A 16,736-nucleotide genomic window follows, 5' to 3' on the forward strand; every position below is an offset into this window, starting at 1 on the left:
ATTCCATTAGGAGGCGGCAAAACCCTAATAAGAACAAATGTCGTTAACCGCATGATTCTAGGTAGCGTAGTTTTTTTATTATAATTCAATGACACGTTTTCTGGGACACCCTGTATATGACCCTGTTTAACGGGAAATCTTGCTCTCCCGTGTTCATGAGACAGGATTAACGATGAACACTAAGTTTAGAGAAGTCTTATCTGTGTTCAAGTATTAACTCGCGTTGGTGAAACTATAGGCCCTAGTATTCCATTAATTCTATTATGAAATAAAAAAGTAAAAATGTTGCTGGTACTCAGGGGTAGCCCAGGATTTTTTGTGCAGTAGTTAACTTAAAAATGGAATGGGAAAGAGTAGAATTGCAAAAAAAGGGTGACATGCTATTTTCTTAGATGCCTTACCACGACTTTTGCTGAACATCACAAAGACAGGTGCTCAAACGCTCCATTCGTGTTGCATCGCAATATGTTGTTGGAGATGTGCATTTCGCGTACTACCAAGAGGATTTCCATCTTAGAAATAACATACTACTGCAGTTGAAAGATGGGATAATATAAGATCGTCCAGAGCTTCGTCCAGGGGCTGCCAAAAGGGCAGGGTCCTGGAAGCCCAGAAGGTTGGTAATAGAGCGAGCGCCTGAAGAATTCTCACTGTAGAATTTTAGATTTTTCTAATTCACTTTTCACTGTTTCACCTTTTTTAGTTAGAATTTTTCTGTAGAGCTAGCTTTGACGTGCAGAGCACTTAGATGGTGCAGGATAAATTTCCAGTTATGTGCATGGCTATAAAGATATGAACCAGTTTTTTTTTTTTTTTTTTTTTTTTTTTGGCTACTGTGAAATCCTTAACAGCCCTAGGGGTGTCTCTTCACGGTCACCCTGCCTGCTCCATGTGGAAGCTGTCAGGTCTGGCTGGTCAGTCAGTGCTTGTTTATGCAAATTATTTTGCTTCTGGTTTGATTTTTTTGTCTTTTATACATAATTTTGTTATGATGGTGCGTATAACCATTCTGTGTCTATAGTTCAAGGGTTCGTTAACCGTTTCTTTTTTTTTTTTTTTTGTCAAGGGTCGGGGGCGGCATCCGACATGTCTTTCCCGCTTGTACCCTCCCCACTCCCTCTTTCTCATCTTTCTCAAAAAAGAGATCCACAACTGCAAGAAAAACAGAAAGGAGGCAAGGAGGTGGCCGAAAGGACATTGACATCTGTAAAACCCGATTTGTTTTAGAGTACGTATAATCAAAGGCAATCCCGTCAAAAAAGATTAGGGAAAGCGTTTGTGCAACTTAGCAACAATAATACCGTTTCCAGGTGGCGAAATTTCGTCGATGTCGCCCTCGGCGCACTTCCGTGTTAGATTCCGGCGCTCTCACGAATTTGAGAGCGTGGAGAGGGGGAATCAAATGCCCACTATTTTTGTGGCTCTGATAGTGGTTCTCCAAGGTAACAAACGTGTTTTAAGGAAACCATAATTGTCCATCTGAAGTATAAAAAAGTGAAGTGACCTGCATTTCCTCCACAAAAATTAGTTTCCAAAAATTAGTCCTGCCACGACCCTGCACGTTATATTCGGCAGGCAAGTGAGCTCCTCCATGCGAAGGACGTGCTTCATTCATTACTCGAATGTGTGGATGTGGAACCGTGTAGAGAGTTAAATGGTTAAACCACGACTGGCACCGTTCGAACCCCGAACCACTCTGCAATATAGCGGCCTATTGCACGTGTAATCCACTGTACTTGGGTCTGGTGCTCAGTGTCTCAGTGGAACCTGTTATCACACTCGTCGATCAGAGAAGGAGAGCAGACGTAAGAAATTGAGGAAAACAGTGAAGGCCGCAGAATAGAAGCTGCCAGACTACTTGTCTTCGCCGTACTGCGTTTGAAAGGTGAGTTAACACATGTGTTATGGAAATTACAGTGGCTTTTGAAGTGTATAGACAGACGTGTAATGAATCGCTGTGTTTGAGCTCAGTGCAGACTGTGCAGAAAATGGCAATAGCAAACGCAGCTTGGGCGCTTGTAGGTCACTCAGAATGCACTTTCGTGAACTGTGATTCTGTGTTTTGTGAATAGTTCCTGTGCAATGTGCTTCGCGCTCCTAATTCGTTGTTTTTGTTGCGTTCTTGAAGCGTAGTTGAAGTGAAACAATACAATATATGTTTTCGTGAAACAGCTTGATTATTGCGTGCGCGGTGTTCACATGACTGTGTGTTGCATGGGCTTCATGAAATCGCTTCAGCAGAGCTCTGCTTGAGAGTGTACGGTGTGCTGCTGCTTTGTAGTTGGTTGTGCACACACCAGACTACGTGGGGTGGGAAATGGGTGTCAAAGACCTGCCTTTGTAGTTGCCTGCCTTCATAGTTTTTCTTCCTGCTTGCATAGTTTTGCTTGCTACCTCCTTTGTATCCACCTGTTGTGGTTTGTTTACAGTTTGAATGGCTAATATCTGTGACATCTGCGGCATGTGCTGTGCACCATTGCATCTCGGGACAAATATTATGCCACAGTGAAATTGTGAAATACTTATGTAGTCTCTTTTGAAACCCACTAGGTTCCCTGAGCCATTCAACAGGCTGCACTTTTCATTATTGTCTGTGTCCATATGTTCATCAGTTACCACATTAACGTTATTTACTCTCCTTTGATCTGGAGTCCCTGTTCGAAATGTCGGCGACTATCATCCCAAACGCTCTTCTCTCAATCAGTATTGAGGCTTTTAGATTTTGCATACCACAAAGGGGACAAATGTTGCAGCTGTCCATTTGCTCATTCCGTACAGTTGTAGCTTTTATTTCTCATTATGAATGAAATATGATGCACATTTACCTTGACTGCAGGGTGTACCTTCTCCCCATGATTTGTATGCGACTATACAAGTTTGTGCCTTTGCGTGCAGGAGCAAGATATGGCTGAAGCCCATCAGGCAGTTGCCTTCAGCTTCACTGTTACACATGAAGGTGTGAACATAAACTATGACCGTGAAGTGCTCCTACTTGTGTGGCAGAGTGGACTGTACTCTTGGAAGAAGCGCTTTGCTCGCTTTCTCACAAACGTCTACAATGGAGTGTACCCTTCGTCCTACCGCAGCTTATACTTCCTTCTCTCGATCGTCACTGGGCTCTCCCTCGCAGAGAAGGATGGAGGCGTTGTAGCTAAGCTCGCAGTTATTTTGCCAAGCACAGGGGCTGTCCATGGCCCAGCAGCTGTTGTACCAAGGGTAGCCGCGAGTGGTCTGCTTAGCCTAGCAATCTGGGTTCTGTGGAGTCTCTGCCAGAGATACATGCTCAAAGCACTATTTCTCTACAAGGGCTGGATGTACGAAGCACGTGGGTCTCCAAACAAGGTAGGAACTTGGCGCATGTTTGTTTTTCCAGTTCTTTCAAGTTTTAGGTTATTTGTAGGGCCTGGTCTTCTAGGGCTAAATACCGTAAAACCTGTTTTTACCCTGATGTGCATTGTCGCTTGGTGTGAAACCCAGAAAACTGTGGAAACTGCTTGCCAAACACTTGTCGAAGTGCAAACTCAGCTGCTATTATGGGCACTGGAAGACTCTATGCACGGCGCATTTAGTCCAGCCGCTCGGCATCTCGTGTTTATCTAAAATGCGGGAAGTCCCCTTCACCTTCCACCCAAACCCTACTTTTCCCACCCGATAGTGCCAGATTTTACCCCATTTTACAGCTGCTGAAAAAGTATGATTTTTGCCCCTCAATTTTCACGCGCCTTACAACACCAGATCACGAAGGTCTGGTTATAATACTAATAATGTCTTTTTATTCCGTGCCCAAGAACAGCCTCAAGGGCCTTGGTGACCTTAGATGGAACGGCCATACCTATGGTCATGCATAGTTAGCTTTACATGTATGAAAACCAGCAGGAGGTATCTGTTGGACCTACTCCAGCCATTATAGCCGTTTCAAGACTGTTTACTCTTTTTTCTTTTTATTACATTGTGACTGATTGATACATTGTGACTATTCCTGTTATTTCCCATTGTTCATGTGGATAAGTTAAGAAGCCAGCAAGTGGGATTTTGGTGTTCCTCTTCTAACCGCATCCTCTCAGATCTCCATTCAACGTATATACATATCAAGAGTAGAATTCATTGACTGTATTACTAAGAAAAGAACGTAAGGCTATTACGTAGGCCTGTGTAAAATATACAGTTAAAGTATAAAGTGACTCGATGTCGTCTCCTGCCACTAATGGTCACCCGTCTCCCAATCGCATGGACCTCAAGCAACAATGAGGATGCAAAAGTTGACACATGCAAGCAACTTTGATTTACATCATCTTTTTCAATTTGTATTATGTACTTCCTAACTCTTTGCCGTACAAATTGTTCTTCAGGTATCGTGGCAGACTCGGCTGTGGTTTTTCGGGGTCAAGGTCCTGAGGGGGCGTAATCCCCTTCTATTCAGCTACCAATCCACACTGCCCAAGCTTCCACTTCCTTCTCTGGACGACACTATGGCACGCTACCTCAGATCCGTACAGCCCCTGCTGGATGACGCCAACTATACACGAATGGAGAAGCTAGCATTAGAGTTCCGCAACGGCATTGGTGTAAAGTTACAACGGTGTGCTTACCATTTGGTGCCAGGTGTTGGGGGCAGTTCACATGTTTTTCCAGGCAGACCGGGATGAACGCAGATTAATAATGAATGAGCAGGGTTGAAACGTTTCAGAACTATAGTTCAGTTAATACGAAATTGATGAACATGAAGGTATCAGGCATTACAATGGGATGCAGCCCTCTAGAGAGGGCTGTTAGGGTAACTAGTCCTTCTTTTTGAGCTTATACCCAGAGAATGCATGCTAGTATTTGCAGTGAGCAGTAGACACTGCAGATTGTGCCCTGTTTTTGTTCAGAGTGTAGGCACATACTGTAGGTATGAATGCAGTGGTAATTAGCTTATGTAAGAGCAAGGAGTTGCAAGTAATCTAGGAAATAACAATTCTCCATGTTGCGTTCTCTGGGGAGGGGTGGGGGAGTTGTAGTGTCATTTCTATGTAGTAGTGTAGCTATGTAAGAAGCCAATGTCAGGGATATTGGAAACCACACTTGACAGTGCTGGGTGTGCTGCTCCTAGGTCGAACACAACTGTAGTTCTTTTAGAGAGGCATGCTTTGTAACCTTACAACAGAGCTTGACCAGCAATGAAAATTTTGGGGGGATAGCTCTGCTATGACGTATGGTTGCAGTGCTGATAGCTTAGTATATGGACTGCGAGAAACCACATGAGGGGTATGGCAGAGCAAATATCTGACACCTTAATGTCCAAAAAGTGTAGGTATGTAGGCGTGGGATTGACACACGGGCATTGTTCACACGAAACGTTCTGGGTGAGCGAGCCATGAAGCTGCAGCACTGCAGTTCTTTGGGGATGAGCTATGTGCAGATGTAACTTAATCTATTTTCAAATTTTGATGTTAGCTGTGTTTGCCCTCATCTAGTTTATTAATGATCCAACAGAATGTATCAGTGCACACATGTTTGGTGACCTGACAGGTACCTGTGGCTCAAGTCATGGTGGTCTGCCAACTATGTATCTGACTGGTGGGAGGAGTATGTGTATCTCCGTGGTCGGTCACCCATCATGGTGAACTCCAACTTCTACGCGATCGACGCCATCTTCGTTAAGCTGACGTCGAGTCAGGCAGCCCGAGCAGCTAACCTCATCTACGCTTCGTTCCTTTTCCGCCGCGGAATAGACACTCAACAAATGAGCCCAATCATGGTTCAGGGGATGGTGCCGCTGTGCTCAAGACAGTATGAGCGACAGTTCAACACGACCAGGTGATGTTAGATGTTTTGACATGCATGACACTCATCCCAATTGAAGTGTTCAGTCTTGAAGTGAAGTCTTCAATTAAAGGAGTTAAGAGATTTGAAGTGGAAGAAAGAAGTATTTACCACCACGAAACACTGGACAAATCCTCTTGTTGACCAATATGCCAATTTAACCAGTTAAAATTGTGATGTGGTAGGACATACAGAAACTTGCAGAAAATTACTTACAGAAACTTAAAATTATGTATAGCAGCAAATATTAAAATTTCTGTCCCGATTTTTCTTCAGCTCAAATTGAGTACACGTGAGTGCTGAATTATCACATTTTATTACTTATGCAAGAAGCTGTTTGCTTTCGGATACCGTTCAAGCAGCAACCGCTCCCCCCAGCCACCTGGGGTGTGTAAATTTTAGTTGGGATATTTTCCAGTGAAATTTTAACATTGAAATATTGTTGTACCATGCATAAAACGTGCGAGAAAACAGTTGAGAGCTTTAAATTGTCTAATTTGCGAAAAACGAGACTTTCGTGCAGTAGGCTGCACTTCTTCAGGTTTGAGGACCCGCTACGAGTGGTCAAGAATATATCAAACCCAAGTGACTTGGTGTGTTTTGTCCTTTGTGACTTGGGTTTGATATATTCTTGACCACTTGTAGCAGGTCCTCAAACCCGAAGAAGTGCAGCCTACTGCACGAAAGTCTCGTTTTTTCGCAAATTAAACTATTTAACGCTCTCAACCGTTTTATCTTTATTTGTGAGTCGCCATCGCCGGAGACGTGCCCGTTGTTTTTTTCACGTCCTACGATAAAGCGTGAGCCGAATGTGTTGAATGCGCAGGGTACCCGGTGTAGAGACCGACCGACTGGTGCACTACACTGATTCCCAGCACGTGGTTGTGTACCACAAGGGTCGTTACTTCAAGCTGGCAACTCACTTCAAACAGAAGCTACTTCAGCCCTGCGACCTGCAGAGGCAGCTAGAACGCATCCTGTCGGATCAGAGTGTGCCTCAACCTGGTGAGGAAAAGCTTGGAGCCCTGACAGCTAGCGAACGTTCCTTCTGGGCACAGCTGCGCACACACAACTTCCGCAAGGGAGTGAACAGGGTCTCTCTCGATGCGATCGAGAAGGCTGCATTCGTAGTAGTGCTGGACGAAGAGGAATACTACTACGACCACGAGGTAAGCAAACGTTGTTATTAAAATTTTTTTAACAACTATTGTAATGTGTTTCTATTGTATTTTTTTTAGAGCCTGAAGTTTTCGGTAAATATTTTTTCTAAATTCGGAGGGTAAAAATCGGGTAAATAAACATGTGCACTAAATTCGTGCGAATTCGGGTGAAAAAAACTTTCATTGCGCTAAAATCGGGGAGAAATTGGGCTCAGTTATTCGAACTAATTGTAGGGATTTGGTACAAACAGTTACGTAACTGCATTTTTCTGCCAAACAAGTAAGTTTGTGCATTCCTACAGACATCCCAGATAGGGCAATTTGCCTGGTAAAAATCGGGTTTCATCCTAAAGAGGCAATCTTCAATTCGGGGTGCAAATTCGGGGAAGAATCGGGTAAAACCCTAAAACTTCAGGCTCTAATTTTTTTACGTGATTCTCACCCCTCCGTTATGTAGTACCCCCGGGGGGTCTTTAACGTACTTAAATAAATAAAAAAATTAAATAAATGTGTCAAGTGGCAGTTCTGGCGCAAACCAAGGCAAAAAAAAAAAGTGGTTTCAGGCTGAAAATGATGCTCACAGTTGGTGTGCAGGATTTATTTATTTTTAAGTAAAGTTGATTTGAATACTGAAACAATTAGCCAATTTTTTTTACCCATAACGAATACGTAGGTGCAAGGGGTCGCTGTGGTACCGTGTCCCTTTGCCTCACATTGGCAACGTAGAAAGGGTTTGGTAACTGACATCTTTGGGCAGTTTGCCAGTAGGCTCGCCCATCTGTATACTCATCCAGATGTTATCTTACATTCTGCGTGACGTCAATGAAAGCAGAAGGTCTCTTCTGGGGAAAACCACACGTTCACAATCTCTGAGCCGCTCTCCTTTCACTGGTGTATTGCATCACACAGCACTTATCCTTTGTCTGCACTGGAAATAAACAGTTAAGGCAGGGGGCTAAGTTCACCCAACAGGTCTTTCAAATGGAGTCTGCCCTTATGCTTCTGTGCTGAAGTGAGGACACTTTGCACAGAGTTTGTATACAGAACAGATAACCTCGCAAGATACTTGTCATTTTGCTGGAGCAAGCAAGTTTTCCGTGTTCTGTTGTGCCACTAGTTTCACCAGCTTATGTAGGGTTGACCGTATACATATTAACTATACTATTTCCACATACAGACAGAAGTTAAATAAGCTGAAGTCCTATGACTGCTAAGTGCATTTAGATGCCAATGCATACAATGTGTACAAATGCCGTGCCATACAAATTATGTACCATACGTGTACCAAAGTATACAGTGTAAAAATAACTTGTCGCAATGTGGCTTGTGGCGGTGTGGCTGTTTCCATGTATATGTCGGACTTGCTTCTATTGCTTTGTTTGTTCTTGTTTACATTACTTGTCTCTGATGGCTGTACGGACTGAATTATGACAGATAGTAGTGTGGTGCAATGAAAGCATCTGTTCGTTTCGGTGTATTAATGTTTTTGCCGTTTTCGAAAATCTGGTTGAGCCGATATAGCGTGAAGAAGTGGCCCCCGACCACACACAGCAGATTGAGAGGCCATTTTTGTCACTCTCCCTAGCTCTTAAACGTGAGGGAGAACAAGAGCTGGTGCTGCTTCGCCCTCGTTTTCAAGGGCGACCCATCAAAAATATGGGATATTGTGTCCCTCCCCAAGATTTTCGATTTCGTTGCATGAACAGTAAAACACAAAATTGGTGCTGAAATTTCATTTGACAGTTAGTAGTGTCAAAGGGAATCAACTTTCCTAAAACCATCGCAAAAAGGAGAGAAAAAAAAGCAATGCATGCCAGCAGGAATGTCTGTTACTGTTCACTAAAGAGAGCTTGTTTGTTAGACCTCAGGGTTCGCTACCACAAGCTTTTTGTGATGTAGAATAGTGGGCATAGCATGGTCTAAGAACATCATTTCCAGTCTCTCTCCCTCTCTCTCTCTTTTTTTTTTCTGAGTTTTTCGAACGACCCCTTGGTGGGTCGTTCGAACGAACTACTGGGCTAGGGGAAAGCATATTTGCATCGTTGTGCCAAAATTATTTCATAATAAAAAAAGTTCAGTAGTAAAATTAATTATGACAATTTCTCAGGATGCATAATGTAAAACCCCGAGACTAGGGAACACGAAGTCTCAAAAAGTCTCCCTAGTCTCGGGGTTTTACATTATGCATCATCTTCACCAGCTCGCTTGCTTCCTAGCCATTTTTTCATTGTCATACGTCAGGAGTTTGTTAGTGTGGCCACAAGGTTGCTTAGACGACTAGATGTCACCATTTATTGTAGTAACTGAAAACGAGGCATTTCCCTACTTTATAAAACTGTGTCAATAAGTTACCAAGGATATCCTGTACAGGTGTGGTATATGTACCTAAGAGTAAATAAATGAGACGTGGGCAACAGAAGTAGGGAAAGTAACAAAAAAAAAACTATTTCTTAAAGGTGCATTCATTTAAACAAGTGTTGGGGGAAGTTAATTGTTCTTGACCAATCCATGTCCATACTGGAAAATTCTGCGTTAAAATCAAGATCAGTAAGTGTCAGTTCATTCAGACACACACACGAAAGTTTTTGGGTTACATTGTATCTCATAAGGGTAAACTGCCTGGAGAAGTCAGCTGCCATTGATAAATACCCTGGTACACTGAACTGCACTACAAGGCGTAAAGAGTCTTTCGGGCTTTGCTTCATACTTTCGCAAGTTCATCAAAGATTTTGCTGAAATGGCGCGACCACTATCACTCCTCTTGCGAAACAAGCAACAGTCCAACAGCACTGGGAAAACGAACATTACGTCAGCGTGGGCATCTACTCACACTGAGGCTGTTTGTAAGCTCAAATCCCCCTTGCAATCGCCTCCCGTTGCGGCTCACATCGACCGTGACAGGAAAAAGCATGATGGGAATTGATGTTCTGAGGCTGGAACACATAGAAAGAACGAATACGTACGTGTCTGTGTTGACGCCTCTGTCACCGCGTCTGTGCCTCTGTCTGACGCGTATCTAGGGTTGCCACCAGGCCGGTATTATACTGGCACGGCCGGTTATTTGCTCGCTCTGGCGGTTGCCGGTAGGAAGGTGACACCAGCAGCCTTTTGCCGGTATTTGTGGCTCAAGACCTTTCATAGGGGCTTTTACGAGCTTTTCTCTTCAACATTCCACTACAGCTTGAATAAATCTGGAGCACAGACCCAACTCCGCGCAGTCACCAGTTGTTTCCTTAGTTACTCATTATTATTATTATTACACACAGGAACACGTCTCCTCGTATTGTCTTAAGCTCTCTGTCTCTCTCTTTCTCTCTCTCGTCTTCTGTGTGTACTCTTCCACCCCTCACCCACTTCCCTTTCCCGCGAGCCTTTCCTCCTTTTTCTCTATTCCACCTCCTCTTCCTCAGCCGGTATTTGTCACTACGAAAAGTGGCAACCCTACGCGCATCTCTGTCTGTGCATCACCGCCTCTGTCTGACGCTCTAGAAGTGTTCACTTGACAGAAGCACCATAGTAAAGAGTATGTTGTAGAGTGTTTTTGTTTAAGCCCAAATTGGTTACTTAATGCAGGATCCAAGCAAGCTCAACCACTACGCACGGGCACTACTGCATGGCAAGGGATACGACCGCTGGTTTGACAAGTCCTTCAACTTGGTTGTAGGCAGAAATGGAAGAGTGGGCTTCAATGCAGAACATTCATGGGCTGATGCACCAATCATGGGTCATTACTGGGAGTTTGTGCTGGCACAGGACTTCTTTATTCTCAAGTAGGCATCCTGGTTCCACATTACCCAAGAGGCAAACTACCTTATGATGGAAAACTATACTGCTCCCAGTAACGCTGTAGCTATGAGAGCATAACCTATGATAACGACGTAACTATGGTTGTGCCTTTTGTTGTGCGACTCCCTCATCCATTTATAAAGCGGTGTGTTTGGTTATTAGTTTTTGCATGTATCGTTTGTGATACAGATCGTTGGAAGTTACTGCTTTGCTGGAAGCGTCAGATGGCAGAGCTTTAGTTATCTTTTACTCTGTATTTAACAGATACGATGAGGCTGGGTCTACTCTTGGTCACTCTAGCTTGGAACTTCCAGCGCCAGTAAGGCTACGGTGGGACCTTACACCTCAGGTACTGGTTTGCCTAGTATTTGTACTGCACATGTTTCTCCAACACGTAGTCCTGCTTCCAAAATTCTTATTTCTGAAATAGTCTAAAAATATTACGTAAAGTTCCACCACTTCAGTGACATGGAGAAAAAATGCAGTGATGCAAAATTGTGGCACAATCACGTCTAATCTACAATCAGCGTAGTTCACGAAAGGGTCTGTACGGGAAAGAGCCGGCAGCTCTCGGTTTCCCGACTGTTATGCCACACACTGTGCTCTGACATTGGCACGAACCAACCACCGTGGTACTGCCGTGCTGCATGGAGGTCCATCTGTAAAACTGTGTGTTATTTCACGCTCAAGTCAGTTCCACTTCCGATAATGCAGGCCATGCACTGACCGCTTCAGCTTTCCAAACCAAGCAATAGGCATCTCCATAAACGAGGAAGTGTAACAGTGTCCATTCAGGGCTGGCGTCTACGGGGGGGGGGGGGGGGGGGGGGGGGGGGGGGGGGGGGGGGGGGGGGGGGGCGGGGGAAGGGGGGCAACTGCCCCTTCAGACATCCGCTGAGGGGCACAAAAATGACAGCCGGATGGCTGAGAGTTCAGTGTTTTGGCGTCCCACAATCTGATCACAGTCGTCTGTCGTCTGTAAAGCTCTGCTGCATTGTTAGCCGGTCACAAGTGTGGTCTTTGCAAGATATATATATATATATATACGAGTATCGTAGTCTAGGCTGCATGTGCCAACCTACCACTGCAAGTTAAGCACATGGCATACCTCTACACAACAAAGCGGTAGTCACATCAGATGTCACTCTAACATCGCTTGTGAACATGTGCGTGAGTGTTAAGTGTACGGCGTGAATGTGCAGAGAGCTTAAGTTTTTTTATGTCATGCCTATTGGTGTTGGCAGTCCTGATGTCTGAACTGTATCTTGCAGTTGGTGAGCCAGATCAATGCCAGCGCAGAAGGTGCCGAGGTTCTTCTGAAGGACGTTGACTTGCACCTGCTTTCGCATTCCACCTATGGCAAAGGTTTCATGAAGAAATGCCGTTGTAGCCCAGATGCCTACATTCAGATGGCCCTTCAGCTGGCCTATTACAGGGACGCAGGCAAATTCAGCCTCACCTATGAGGCCTCCATGACGAGACTCTTCCGTGAAGGCCGCACGGAGACCGTGCGGCCTGTCACTGTGGAGTCTAGGAGCTACGTGCTTGCCATGCAGGTAAGACTTCACAGTCTATGTAACTGGTACAATCCATCATGGGCGTTCTGAGAGGGGGGCATGGGGGAGGGGCGTCCCCCCCTCGGAAAAAGATGTGGGGGGGTTGCACTCTTGCCCCCCCCCACACACACACACCTTGAAAAAATCCTGGGAACGCCCATGCAATCCATGCAGTCGTAGCTAATTGTGTGTGTAGTAGGGCTGTTATGACCTCACTGTATCAAACCACCCTGTAAAAATAGAAGCACATCTGTATTATGTATGTCTCAGTCTGAAGCACGGAGTAAGAAGACTAGGAGATGACGCTGCCCATAGAAGCAAGCGCCGATGCGCGACCTGAGACTGTCACGTTGGGGGAGAGAAAAAAGGCAGTTGCTGACTTTACGCGACAGACGGCACCGCGGCGCTGTCTATCATTTTGCGCTTTTGCATGGAAAGCTATGGGGAAAGCAGTGATTTTTGCAAGTCGTACGGCAGCCTCCACGGATGAAGGCAAACTAATGAACGTGAACGATGTTTGTATTGGCAATGAAGGTCACGTGTGTCAACTACATAGCACTTCTTGTTTAGCGAAATCAACGGAAAACAATTTCATTCTCTCGTCTCTCGGCTGTGTTGAGCAGATGACGGGAGCACGATAATCGCGAAAGCGTTTAGTCATGTTCTTCTTTTCTAGCGTTTCGAGTGTTTTAATCGCGCCGCCGGTCAAGCGACAGTGTCACGTGACCACATGCTTCGCAAATTCTGCGTCGTCGTGCAACAGATGGCACTGTGGACTGGGGCGCGCGTTCCTCGTACATTCTCTGGTCGCGGGAAAGAGTGAAGTTTCATATCTCCTAGTCTTCTTACTCCGTGGTCTGAAGAAACCTGCTGATCTCGATAGTGTCCATTGCACCCTCAAACAGTATTTACAAAGGCATCTAAATGATTTTTATTAATCTGCGTCTTACTTTAGCTTGCACTTGGGTGATGGATAATAGAAGTGCCTCCAAATTATGAATTGGTTTCATTCCTACCTGACAAGAGGGTCCCTGTGGTGACTGTGACATGGTATGATGTCACAAAGGTGGTGCGAAGGTGAAGGTGATGCGAACTGAATAATTTTCTTCTGTGTGCAGGATCCCGCGTGCAGTGTGAAGGAGCGGTGTGAGAAACTCAGAGCTGCATGTGACCAGCACCAACTGGGGTACCAAAATGCCATGTGTGGCAAGGGCATTGACCGTCACTTGTTCTGCTTATACGTGGTGTCTAAGTACTTGGAGGTGGACTCTCCTTTCCTGCGGGAGGTGCTGAGCGAGCCGTGGCGTCTGTCCACCAGCCAAACTCCACACAATCAGACGACACTGCTGGACCTCAGGAAGTTCCCCAACTTCATATCGGCCGGAGGGGGCTTTGGTCCCGTGGCGGATGACGGTTATGGTGTCTCGTATCTCATTGCTGGAGAAGATCATCTCTTCTTCCACATCTCCAGCAAGATGTCATCTCCTGAAACGGTGCGTTTCGGCATTCAGCTGCTCCGACACATATTGTTAAAGGAGCATGGAAGGCGCTTGAACGTATTTCTTTTTTTTTTTGCCGCATGATGTGAACATGCTACCTTTGGGAACTGTCATGCAAAATATTTCGTTTGGGAAGTACGAATTTCCTGAAAAAATTGCTTTACAAGAATGTGGGTAGTGGCAGCGATCTCCCCCCAGTTACTCCTCACATGTTGTGAACTTGTGATATAAGATCAGTCGAGCGTTTCTTTTTCTTATTGGCTGCTTAGACTCAGCTGCCCAACTGCTCTGCTTCAGACGTGGGCCAATGAAAAAAAAAGGGATGGCGTGCGCCCCTCTATTGGGCAGAAGACATGGCGTCCCTGATTGGCAGCTCAGGGAAGCAGGTTTTCTGATCCACGCGATTGAAATATTTCTTGTGCACCAGGGCTGCATGCTGCACTTATATTTTTGTGTGGATATGTATCCCAGGACTTGTAATCCTAATTTCTACTCCTTCCACTCCTTTTTTTAGACCTTTCATGCTTCTTTAAGTTATGGGTGTCTGTAAAAAAATGAAAACTATGCGTATGAGCTTAAAGGTACATTCCAGAGCCATCGAGTGATTGTGAGATTGAGTTCTATTCGCCTATAAGTTACATGTAGATACCACGTGCAAAATTTCATCCGGCAGTATGTCCTAGTTCTTCAGGTACACGAGGGAAACAAACGTACGGTGACGTAAGATTCAGCTGCTTTTGTGGGCATGATGCGGGTATGAGGCCTAGCTAAAGTTGATTGTAGACTGTTTTGAGGTGTGTTAAAATGTAACTGGACACTTTTGTCAGTGGCTTCCACGCTCGGCAGGACGAAAACCGGAAGCGACTGTCGGCGACATCACAAGCAGTGAAACTGCTGGCTGTGAAATTCAGTTGGAAACAGTTGGCTGCAAATTCAATCAGTTTATTTCTATTTTCTTTTGTTTTTTTCAAATTTTTGTCTTGAGCATCTGAATCCTTCCCACTGCTTGATGTCCGGATGAAAGCCGTCCGCACAGGCATTATCAGCCAGTTGCGTAACAACATCACAGTGTTTCTCCTACCCCACTTTCTCCTTGCTGGCCTCTCACCGTACTTATGGAACAGCATAAAGGTTCCGGTTAACCGATGGTGCTACGCGAATGGTTCGGGTTAAACGAATTTTTTTTTTTTTTTTTTTGCATGCTAGTTTATGGGAAACCAAGCAAACAGCCCCACATTGTTCGGCATATCCGAGAATTCGTGCAAAGCGAGTTCATCTTAACGGGAGTCTACTGCAGTGAATTCCAGACAGCCAGACAAACAACAAATAGTAGCGAGTCTGTTCCTGGTCGAATTGTTTGCATTCCTCGCCTTAGTTTTTAATTTTAATTAATAATAATAATTAATTAAATAATATTATTAATCAATTAATTAATAATATTATTAATCAATTAATTAATATTATTAATCAGTTAATTAATAATAATTTTATAATTAATTTAATTTTAATAATTTAGCAAGGCACGCGTCAAGCTTTCCACTCTTGTTTACAGGACTCTCTGCGGTTTGCACGCCACATCGAGCAGGCCCTGAAGGACATGCGAGACCTGTTCAAAGCCTGAGCCAAGTCTGGGCCAAGTCTGGGCCACACTATGGTGTATTCCAGTTCGAGCAATGCAATTGTGGATGAGGGAGCTGTTCTTCCTCCTCCTTTTTACACCTTTGCTTATTAAACATTTTTATGGCTGCTTTAATATGAAACGTGACATGGCGAAGGAGCTGCACAATGCTGCAGGCCACAATGTGCCCATTCGAGGAAGAACATTCCACACATGCCTTACCTTCCACTGTCAGTGTGATGAGTCATTTTAGGTAATCGGTCATATTAGGGAGATATACCTTACAGAAACTCCTCGGTGATGAGCAGCAGTGCTCATTTGTGTAGTCCTTTTAGTAGTTTGGTGCTAGGTTTGTTGTATTGAACTAAAAGGTGCAAGAAAGTGTGTGTGTGAAAGGTGATGAAAGTTCCACAATGCTAGTTGTAAAACTAGCAGTTGCGTATGGTTGTGACCTGCGGTTCCCTTTCTAGATGGGATATCTATGTATCGGGCTGTGAAGTAACCAGTGTGTGGTGCTTACGTAAGCAATGGGGGTGTATTATGATTATGTAAGATTTGAGACAAATATCAGGAGGTAGTACAGCGGAGATTGATTGTATTACTTTTTAGCAGTGCACTGTTTGTGCTCGAATGCATGTAGGACTGACTGCGACCCAGCAGTCCAAATGACTCACATTTGAATGGAAGTTTCAATGCGCACACTTTTGTGGGCGTTTGTGTAAGTGTGATATTGCATTTCTTGCCCCACAGATAAAGTATTTCATGACGTGTGTGCAAGCACATTTGAGCAACGGATGTATCAAAATTCTGCCAGTATTGTTTCCTGCATTCATGTAACTGAGAGCAACTACAATGCAAACTGTAAAAAGAAATGTAGAAATGAGAACACTGAGTGTAAATGCTGTGTTGTACATGTCCTACCACCTGCCGTATGAACAGTAGATACCATTTCCTGCAGTTGTAACTGCATTTAGTAGCTGTATTTAAGTACTGTATCCTCACAAGGAAAAGCGCCATTGAAGGTCCAGCAATGTCATGCCTACACTACCCCTCATCTCTCAGTGCATTTTTACATGGTCAGTTACTTTGTTGACGTAGGTATTTACATCTCACTTATCATGGCATCGGGAAAAACAGTTATCACTCCCACATTTAGATTTTAACATTGTCGGAAATAAAAAGTGCTAGAATCATCGGGAACGTTTGGCTTTCATTTTTTACACGGTGCTGCGCTTATTTTTGCGTACTGTGCGAGTGGATTTAGTGACAACGTAACCAAAAGAGCTGCAACTGTACGGCTGTTTTTAAGCAG

The 16,736-nt window shown here is 44.5% G+C and overlaps 1 protein-coding gene across 1 annotated transcript; it reads left to right on the forward strand.

Annotated features, from left to right (window-relative positions):
* The first annotated feature begins 1,333 nt into the window (after nt 1-1,333).
* Nucleotides 1,334-16,618, forward strand: LOC135401232 (carnitine O-palmitoyltransferase 1, liver isoform-like). Its single transcript, XM_064633514.1, has 10 exons — nt 1,334-1,885; nt 2,896-3,342; nt 4,350-4,579; nt 5,512-5,799; nt 6,632-6,974; nt 10,539-10,735; nt 11,016-11,100; nt 12,023-12,307; nt 13,426-13,800; nt 15,359-16,618. The coding sequence occupies exons 2-10, from the start codon at nt 2,905-2,907 to the stop codon at nt 15,425-15,427; spliced, it is 2,310 nt and encodes a 769-aa protein (XP_064489584.1). The 5' UTR covers nt 1,334-1,885; nt 2,896-2,904; the 3' UTR covers nt 15,428-16,618.
* Nucleotides 16,619-16,736: the final 118 nt, after the last annotated feature.

The sequence above is a fragment of the Ornithodoros turicata genome, chromosome 7, assembly GCF_037126465.1.
Source record: "Ornithodoros turicata isolate Travis chromosome 7, ASM3712646v1, whole genome shotgun sequence".
NCBI classification, from domain to species: domain Eukaryota; kingdom Metazoa; phylum Arthropoda; class Arachnida; order Ixodida; family Argasidae; genus Ornithodoros; species Ornithodoros turicata.